Source organism: Sesamum indicum, linkage group LG9 (genome assembly GCF_000512975.1).
Source record: "Sesamum indicum cultivar Zhongzhi No. 13 linkage group LG9, S_indicum_v1.0, whole genome shotgun sequence".
Lineage (NCBI taxonomy): Eukaryota > Viridiplantae > Streptophyta > Magnoliopsida > Lamiales > Pedaliaceae > Sesamum > Sesamum indicum.
The window spans coordinates 2823738-2834050 of NC_026153.1; the positions used below are offsets into that span (position 1 = coordinate 2823738).

General features: G+C 36.9%; 1 protein-coding gene across 1 annotated transcript; it reads right to left on the minus strand.

Annotated features, from left to right (window-relative positions):
* On the minus strand, positions 1801-3662 carry LOC105170368 (3-ketoacyl-CoA synthase 12). Its single transcript, XM_011091105.2, has one exon. The coding sequence runs from the start codon at positions 3463-3465 to the stop codon at positions 2053-2055; it is 1413 nt and encodes a 470-aa protein (XP_011089407.1). The 5' UTR covers positions 3466-3662; the 3' UTR covers positions 1801-2052.

Consider the following 10313-nt stretch of genomic DNA (forward strand, 5'->3'; position numbering starts at 1 on the left):
TGATCAGTTATTGTTGTCATGTGGAAGGCGAAACATGTCTGTCATACATTTATTGGGCGCGAGCGCAGGCCTACAAAGCAGTTAAGGGACTTCTTGTCCTATAGCTTAAGTGTGTATCATTTTTGTTTTTTTAGAAAAGGTTGGAAAGAGGGTTTTAGATTTACTGTTTATATGTTTCGACTGTTTAAATTTAGGTTAATTTAATTCACAGGTTCTGTGTAAAATTATAGTTTTAAGTCCCATAAGATATGCGATTCAACACATTTAGTCTTATATATATTTTATGAAATTTTCAAAATGGTCTTAAAATTGAGAAATTAGACATATTTAGTCTTATGCTTTACGGTATTTTTTAAATAGTCACAAAATTGAGAAATCAACATATTTAATTGTCTGATTTACATAATTTGTAAGAGTAGATGTATTGAGTTTTTCAAAATTTGGGACTATTTTGAAAATTTCATAAAGTATAAGATTAAATGTGTATAATTTTTTCAATTTTGAAATCTTTTTTTAAAGTTTTATAAGTAAATGACTAAAAGTGACGAACCTCCTATCAAATGAGACTAAAACTACAACTTTAGCTCCTTTTTTTGTTTTTGTTTTTATTTTTCACTTTTATTTTCAAATACCGCAAATCTTGGTTCAAGTAAAAAATATTTCAACTTTCAGCTAAACTTAAACTTTACTCTACAACTTATTCTCATCGTCATAACAAGAGAAGCTAACACCCTCTTAGTCATCGTATAAAGTAAATGAGAGAGCTACACATGCATATATCCAATTAATTCATCCAATGTACGTACACGCAAAACCTAACGCTTGAACCTCCCTTTCATAAACGGGTGATGATGAGATTCAAACTCATAACATTTTGACAACTCATTTTATTTAATTCAATATTATAATTATTTCAATACAATATATTGTGATTAATGCAGAAGAACATGTAGACGATATTATGAAGACAAAAAAAAAAAAAAAACATATATTGTATATTGCTATTTTGAATAAAGGAGGTCGTTTTCTGATACTTAAAGTGTTCACATGGAGCAATTGCTGCATATACACATACATAGGCAAAGAGGGGTGAGGCAGCTATGGCTCCACTGCTTCAACAGTTGGCCCCGGCCCGTCCTCTAATTTTCCTGCATTCATTTTCCATGGCTACGACCCAACAACTTCACGGGAGAATCTTTAACCACTTCATTATTACTATGCTACGTACGTACTTCTCAATTTACTACCATACACACTCATCATCTCTCATGTCTTAATTGAATTACGCGTTTTTTCTGTCTCTGTCTGTGTGCGTGTTAATTTGTTTGCTTTAACTATATATGATATTATAGACGATTTTTTTAGTAGATTAGAAGTTTTAATTTAAAATTTTATTGCAATATGTTCCACTTTAATGTATACACGGCTTAAATTTTTTATTGTGCATATATATATATATATTAAATTAAAAAAATGTTGGATTCGTGATAGAAAGAAATGATTATTGGATCCTACTTGAGTACTAGTAACCATGCACCGTAATGCATGTGTGTAAACGAATCTAGAAGATTAAGTGGATAAAAGATATTTCATATTGCATCGGGTTATAATATAAATGAATTATATATGTTTTAATTAAAAATACAAAAAATATGTGTCAATTAATTGATGGTGTGATGTCACAAAAATACAATAAAATATCTACGTCGACCTAAATGAATTTATAACATATATTTAAAAAAATATTTTTATATACTTTAACTTTCAATGTTAAAGTAAGATACAAAATAAAACACAAAATTACAACAGAAAATTCAAACTAATTGATTAATAAACTTTAGGTCCTTAAACCAATGTATCCTCCACCTTTAACTTGGTATGAATCAATCACCTGTATGGATCATCAATAGTAAGACCTATATTTTAATCTTACACCAAACCAAAAAAGAAAAGAAAAAGATTTGGAAAATAATAAAATAAAAAATCAAACACACAGTAAAAACATCATTTGAACCCAAAGTATTTTCCCAAAAAATAAAATTAAAAAAATATTTAATCGGGTATCTCGTAATCATCAGGAACATAGAATGTATCTGGATCCTCGTTCTGAATCCATCCATACTTCTCCAGGAAAGGGTTCGCCAAATTCTTCGGCGGGTAGCTGTCGATGAAGTCTGCCCACACATTCTTCCCATCCAAATCTCTCATCACCTCCCACAAGCAGCTGTTGCACTTGAATCCTGCCCCGAAGCTGATCATGAACACTTTATCACCTTTCTTCAGCCTCTTCTTCGCCTCCATGTACGCCAGCACGTACCAGAGACTGGCAGCCGACGTGTTCCCGAATCGGTGCAGCGTCATGCGTGCTGGTTCCACGTCGTACTCACTCAGACCCAGATTCTGTGCTATAGCATCGATCACCGCTTTCCCTCCCGTGTGCAGGCAGAAATGATCCACTCCAGTGCTGAAGTTGATCATCGGTCTGGCAGTCGCCCCGGCTGCTGCTTTGCTCCACTTCTGTCGTAGTTTTCGGACGAAAAGCAGCGCGGAGAAGCGGAGAAGCTCGCGCACGGGGAGGATCTTGGGCGCTATTTCCTTCAGATTGTCGACGAATGCTCGTGTGGCAGCCTTAGGCAGGTTCTTCCCCAGGTGGAACCCGACGAACCCTTTCTCGTCTTCTTTCTGTATGCAGCACTCGTAGGACTCATCCTTGGCGCCGTGGTGGGTTCTCACCAGGGTTTTCAGCTTGAACATTGCTCTGTCTTTCAAGGATGGTTTGTTCGTGACAATCATAGCGCACCCTCCTGCTCTGAACAGGCAGTTCGCGAGTATCATGGATCTGTTGTTGCCCGAGTACCAACCCAAGCTGAGTGACTCGGACGTCACCACAAGTGCCTGCAAGTTCTTTTCACTCTTGAATATGCTCTGGACGATGTTGATGGAGACTAAGCTGGCGCTGCAGCCCATCCCCGTCAGGTTATAGACCTTGACATCCTCTCTCATTTTGTAGAAGTTGATTATCCTGGACGACAATGAAGGAAGCGTGGCGAGCATGGATATGTTCACGACCAGGACATCGATTTCTGAAGGAGAGATGCCAGTTCTCTTGAACAGCCTGTTGATGGAGTCCAAGAAAAACTCGTCCATTTCCAGGAGCCCGTCAGCGAGAGTAGGCGACGCTTCCCGCCCATCGAACACCATCCTCGGAGCGTACGTCTCCTCGCCAATGCCCGAGCTGACTATGGCCTTCAAGAGGAACTTGTACTCATTCAAGCCAAGATGCTTGTTCCTCCTAATCACTTCGCCACAAAATTTCGTGCTCAGCTTCCTATCGTCGGTCGGCATATAGCATTCATAGTCCAATATGTAACAATTTTGATGCCTCCTCTGATCAAGAACTCTCCATGCCATGTAAACTAGAGGAAGCAAAGGAAGACAGTAGAAAAACATGAGAAAGAGATCCATCCCCTCCTCCTTTTTTTTTTTTTTTTCTTTTGATATGGGTAAAGGAAGAAAGAGGGAGAGAAACGAGAGTAGAAAATAGGGTATTGTTCTCTCAAGCAATATGCGATTTTGGTGATTGATGGACGAGAAATTTAAACCAGAGAGATGGTATTATAATTCAGGGAGTTGGGCAAGTTGCCACATGTGACCATATATATGGTCTTTAAAACAACTAATTGTCATCTCTCAACTCCCACCAACTGATTGGTTCGTGACTTTTCCTAACAGTCTTTAATATACTATCAAACAAAGACGCATCCACGACTTTAGCTGTCTGAGTTCGAGGACAAACCCCACAAACACCATTAATCCCTCCTATCAATAATTTTTAGATCCATTACATCACACGGGATCTTCATTTTTTAGTTAATCTTAATAGAATATTTTATTTACATGTCGTTTAATTTATAAGTATGTCATGAATGTTAATGTTCTTGCATTATATTAAATTTTTTTTGTCCAAATAAAGTCAAACAATATAGTTGCATGTCAAATCATCTAAAGTCTTATCGCTTAAGAGAACATTTCGTCCTTTGTTCGATTACTTCATAGCATTAATGCACTAAGTCAACATATGTATGAGATAAGGGCTAATATGAAATGGCTATAAAGCCCCCCAGAAGTGGCACAAAATACTTGAAAAATTCTTGAATTCGTGTGTTTTTGTTTTTGGATTGGAGTCGATCCGACCTAATCCACTCGCTAGCCCGAAACCCTCACTATGAATTAAGGGTGTCTAGAAAACCCTAGCATTCACATGTTTTCGTGGTTGGATTGGGGTCAATCCAACATGACCGACTCGGCAACCCAAAACCCTCACCATGGATTGAGGACAGGCAGCATGATTCCAAAAGCTTTAGGAGATGACCATATATATGATGGGATAATTAACTCTAGTATATTTTAAGTCATATTTATCTTATTTTTTTGTAATCTTACTTTGCAACTCATTGACTAATTTAGAGTCGTTCTCAGCTACTCTAATGTATGTGTTCTCATATTGTTTAAGAGAATTGAATCAGGACAATGAGTGCCCCGTTACAATTTCGGGACCACGTAAGTGGTATGTAAGGATTTCTCTTAAAGAAAAAAGCGATGAATTTTTATTAATTACAATAAATTAATTATAGGTACAATCATTCTTGTTGATATTAATATTCTGATATGGTTCACACCATGACCTCTAAGATCATAGATCCTCAATTTCACCAACTGAACTAAGCTTAATTACTGGTATATAAAGAATTAAATTCATAAAATTGGTAATTTGATTAATCAACCAACATAAAGCAGAGAAAGTCAGGTGGAGTTGATTCTAAATTTTTTAGTTTGAATTATATTATATTTTCTTATTTATGATATATATAATGTGTATAGAAAAAATTTCTAAATAGAAAAGATAATGTAAGTTAAATGAAATAAAAAAATGTAACAGAATTTAAAATAAATGTTAATGTTATCGACCTTTACTGATTTTGTAGTCTATATATATATATATATATATATAGAGAGAGAGAGAGAGAGAGAGAGAGAATAATTTATGTCCTTTGGCTATGTAAATTAAAAATCTCCGTATATCTTTCAGGGAATAATTTTGGAATACACTTCGATGAAACCATGATCACTATATTCTCCTTTTGTAATTCTTACAACAACATTAAATCTACTTAAACTATGTAAAAAAGAAAAACCATGTAAGTAATCCTCGGTGGCCCAAGTAACAGAGCCGGCCCACTTCGACAGCCCAAGAACCCAGCCCAAGAACCCGACCCAAGAACCCGACCCACGAACCCACTACTTAAAGGTTTTCGGCTGAAACCCTAATCACTCTTGTCTTTCTCTCTCTCTCACTTGCGCCGACTGTCGTCTTCTTCCTCCCTTTTCTCTGTGATACTGTTTCCTTCTACTCGCCGCGATTCATGGCTCCCTTCCTTAACCAACGTGATGGTTTTAGGAAGGTGACCGAAGCCTTCCTTCTCCTCCATCACGTCCGACCCTATAAATGAGACGCCGTCTCCTCTCCTTCTTCACCGAACAGAAAAATACCGGAAAAAGGAGTGGTGTGCTTGTCCCTTTGTGAGAACAGAAAAGGCTTGAACGTCTTCGTGACTGTGAGATAGAGACACCGAGTGATTGTCTTCCGATCCGTCAAACGCTCCGGTGGTGGTAAACTTGCTGCTACCCCTCCTTTTTTAGTTTCCGCAATTTTTATTTTTCTGTTATACTGTCTCTCTTATTATCCGTATACGAGGTGCTTGTTCCCCCTGATTACCCTCCTGGCCGGACCCCTGAGGTCGTCGGGTATCTGGACTGGGTGTCAGGCTGGAGAGGCCTCGGTTTCTATTTTTGCTTTCAATATTAACTGCTGCGTTTATCTCATTATTATTTACTGCTTTGTGAAATCTTGATATTGGTTATTTCTGCTTGGTGCTGGAATTTCTGTGAATTTCTTGATCTCGGGTTTGAACTACTGCTGTGTGCCTGTTCTTGGTGAACTGTAATTCTCTACACATTGTGAAATTATATTACTTCTGCCTCGTGCCTTGACTCACTGTTGACTCTTGCTTTCTATACTCTGTTCCTATTTTCTGAGACTAAATACTTTGGGGTTTTTTTTTTTTTTTTTTTTTTTTTATAATCTGTGAAATCTGTGCTATCCATATCTGCTTGGACTGTTGCTGTGTTGCCTGTTCACAAACCGCTGCAAAATTTTTTGAAAAACCTTTTCTTTAATCCATTTTTTCTGAAAATATCTTTTCTCAAATGGCCGGATACAATTTGCAACCATTTGATGGTAAAAGTGATTTTTCAATTTGGCAACAAAAAATGAAGGGAATTCTCATTCAACAAAAGGTTTTTAAGTCCATTGATGGTAAGTACTCTGATTCCATTTCTGAAGAAAAGGCTCTAGAAAATGACGAATATGCGTATTCTTCTATAATTCTGAACTTGTCTGATAATGTGTTAAGAAAAGTTGGTAAACAAGACTCAGCTAGGGATTTATGGAAAAAACTTGAAGATCTGTTCACTGATGTTTCGCTTCCGAGTAAATTGTTCTTGCTTGAAAAGTTTTTCAAATACAAACTCGATTTATCCAAAACCATTGATGAAAACCTTGATGATTTCACTAAGTTAGTGCAAGATATAAAGTTGACTGGTGATAAAAATATTGATGAGTATTCTCCTATAGTGCTCTTGAATGCCATACCTGATACCTATGCTGATGTGAAAGCCGCTATTAAATATGGTAGGGATAGCGTTAGTCTTGATATTGTTGTTAATGGCCTAAAAAGCAAAGAAATCGATCTAAAAACAAATAGGCCTAGTAATAATCATCATGAAGTGAACTCGGTAAGAGGTAGGTCTAATTTTAGGAACAACAAGTACAATAATAGGAGCAAGAGTCGGAATAAAAATAGGAGTAAATCCAGGAACAGAAATTATTCTAATAAAGATGATAAACTTAGAGAGAGAAGATGCTATAACTGCGGCTTGAAAGGTCACTATATCAAGGACTGTAGAAAACCTAGACGGGACAATAGGGATAACAATGGAGAAGAAAAAGAACTTGTGAACAATGTTGTTGATGAAACTGGAGAAGTCTTTGTGGTTTCTGATGTGAACTCCGTGCTCCCTTTAAGTATGCATGAATGGCTTGTTGACTCTGGCTGTACTTTCCATATAAGTCCTTTTGAAAGCATCTTTTCTAATCTTAAACTTGGTGAATTTGGCTCTGTGTCTATGGCAAACGAAAAACGCTGTGATATTAAAGGCATTGGTGACATTTTCTTGGTTTTTGAAAATGGCTATAGAATGACTCTCAAGCATGTTAGATATGTTCCTGAACTCAGTCATAATCTTATCTCTTGTGCTGCTTTAGAAGATGATGGGCTAGAGGGTAGATGGGGAAAGGGCATTATAAAAATCATGAAAGGCTCCCTTGTCGTTTTTAAAGCTGAAAAAAGACGAAATTTATACTTGTGCTCTGTGACATATGATTCCTTGGCTGCCTCTGTGACCATGCATGACAAAACTGTTCTTTGGCATAAACGTTTTGGGCATATCAGCCAAAAAGGACTTGAGTTTTTAAACAAAGAAGGCATTTTGAGTGATAATATTGATAAACTGCCATTTTGTGATGATTGTGTTATGGGAAAACAACATCGTGTACACTTTCCTGCTACACCATCCCCAAACCCTTCTATGTCATCTTGCATTCTTGATTATGTTCATGCTGATGTGTGGGGTCCTTCTAAAGAACCTACCCATGGGGGAAATCGATACTTTCTGTCTATTGTTGATAACTTTTCCCGAAAAGTATTTGTTTTCTTGCTTAAACACAAATCTGAGGTTTTTGAAAAGTTTGAGAATTGGAAAACCCTTGTTGAAAATCAAACTGGAAAAAATCTTAAATCTCTTCGTACCGATAACGGCCTTGAGTTTTGTAACAAACAATTTGATGATCTTTGTGAAAAGTTTGGTATTAAGAGGCACAAAACAACTCCCTACACCCCACAGCAAAATGGTGTTGCTGAACGAATGAATCGAACTTTACTTGAAAAAGTAAGATGCTTGCTAATTAGTTCAGGTTTACAAAAAATGTTTTGGGGTGAAGCTGTGCTAACTGCTGCGTATTTGATAAATTTATCTCCATCTGTGCCTTTACTTGGGAAGTCACCTGAAACTGTTTGGAGTGGTAAGAAGCCTGATATTTCTTTATTGCGCACTTTTGGCTGTTCTGCTTTTGTTCATCAAACTACTGATAAACTTGAACCTCGCTCCTTGAAATGTGTCTTTATTGGTTATCCTAATGGGGTCAAAGGGTATAGGCTGTGGGTTAGAAGCAAACCAGGTTTTAAAGTCATCATTAGTAGAGATGTAACGTTCAATGAAAATGAGATGCCCTGCCTATTTAAAACTGAAGTAGAACCAGAAAACCTGACCTTTAATAAGGTGGAGGATAACCAAGAAGGGGGAGAGAATATAGTTGAGACCAACAATGATGAACAAAACTTAGAACTTGAAGAAGATCCCTTAAGAAACCCCCTAGAAAACTATCAACTAGCCCGAGATAGGAGTAGGCGAGAACGGAAGATCCCTAGTAGGTTAAATGATTTCCAAGTAGCTTTGAACATAGAAAACATAGAACCCTCGAGCGTAGATGAAGCACTGAAATCAAAAGAATGGCTTAGTGCCATGAATGAGGAAATGAAGTCTCTTAAAGACAACCATATTTGGGATCTAGTACCTAAGCCTAAAAACTGCTCCCTAGTTGATTGCAAATGGATCTTTAAAATAAAACAAGAAAACCCTTTGAAATATAAAGCCAGACTAGTAGCTAAAGGGTTTACTCAAAAAGAAGGGATAGATTACAATGAAATATTTTCGCCTGTTGTGAAATACACTACTGTTCGTATTATTCTTGCCCTTACTGCTCATTTTGATTGGGAATTGAAACAAATGGATGTTAAAACTGTTTTCTTGCATGGTGATCTTGATGAATGCATATACATGCGACAACCTGTTGGATTTATTGAGAAAAACAAACCTGATCATGTTTGCCTTTTAAAGAAATCTTTATATGGTTTGAAACAATCTCCGAGACAATGGAATAAGAAGTTTGATATGTTCATGCTCTCACTTAAGTTTAAAAGGAGTGAATACGACCATTGCCTGTATTTTAAGTTTTCTGATGAAATGCCTATTTTTCTTGTGCTATACGTCGATGACATGCTCATTACGAGTCCTTGCATAAAACTCATCGAATCCCTGCAAAGAGACCTTTCCAAAAACTTTGAAATGAAAAATCTTGGTGATGCAAAGAAAATTCTTGGCATGGATATTCATAGGAATAGAAAACGTTTTATTATCCTCTTGAATCAGAAATCTTACATCCATTCTGTTTTGGAAAGATTTTCTATGAAAAATTCAAAGCCCACTTCAGTTCCCCTAGCCGCCCATTTTCAACTTTCCAAAGATCAGTGTCCTAAAACCACTTTCGAAAAAGACAAAATGAGTAAGGTTCCTTACTCAAATGTGATTGGTTCTATAATGTTTCTCATGGTATGTACTAGACCCGATATTGCATATGCTATAAGTTGTTTGAGCAGGTACATGTCAAATCCGGGACCCTCTCATTGGGAAGCCTTAAAATGGCTTCTAAGGTATCTACGTGGTACCGATGACATAGGTATTAACTTCTCAAAATTTTCTGATTCTGTTGATCTTATTGGATATGTGGACTCAAATTATGCAAATGAGAGGGATAGTAGAAAGTCCACAACCTCCTACATTTTTACTTTGTGTGGATCATGCATTAGTTGGAAATCCCAACTCCAACACATTGTAGCACTTTCTACCACTGAAGCCGAATACATTGCTACTACCGAAGCTTTCAAAGAAGCTATTTGGCTCGAGGGTCTTGTAAAGGAAATTGGTTTCTTAAAAACCGGCTTACTGTTTTTTCCGATAGTCAATCCTCTATACAACTTTGCAAAAACCCAGTTTTTCATGATAGGACCAAACACATCGATGTCAGATTCCATTTTATTCGAGATATCGTGAGTAAGGATATCATTAAATTGGAAAAGGTAAAATCTGAAGAAAACCCAGCTGATATGGGTACTAAAAGTCTTCCTGCAGAGAAATTTGCTAATTGTTTAAAAATTTTAAACTTAGCTCCAGACTGATTCTGCTTTACTTTTCTTGCGGGTACAAGGGGTGATCCCCCTAAGGCAATGATGACAAAACCGGTCCAACTACTCCTGACCTCGTTCTTGGAATAAGACTTGGTCCAAGGTGGAGTGTGT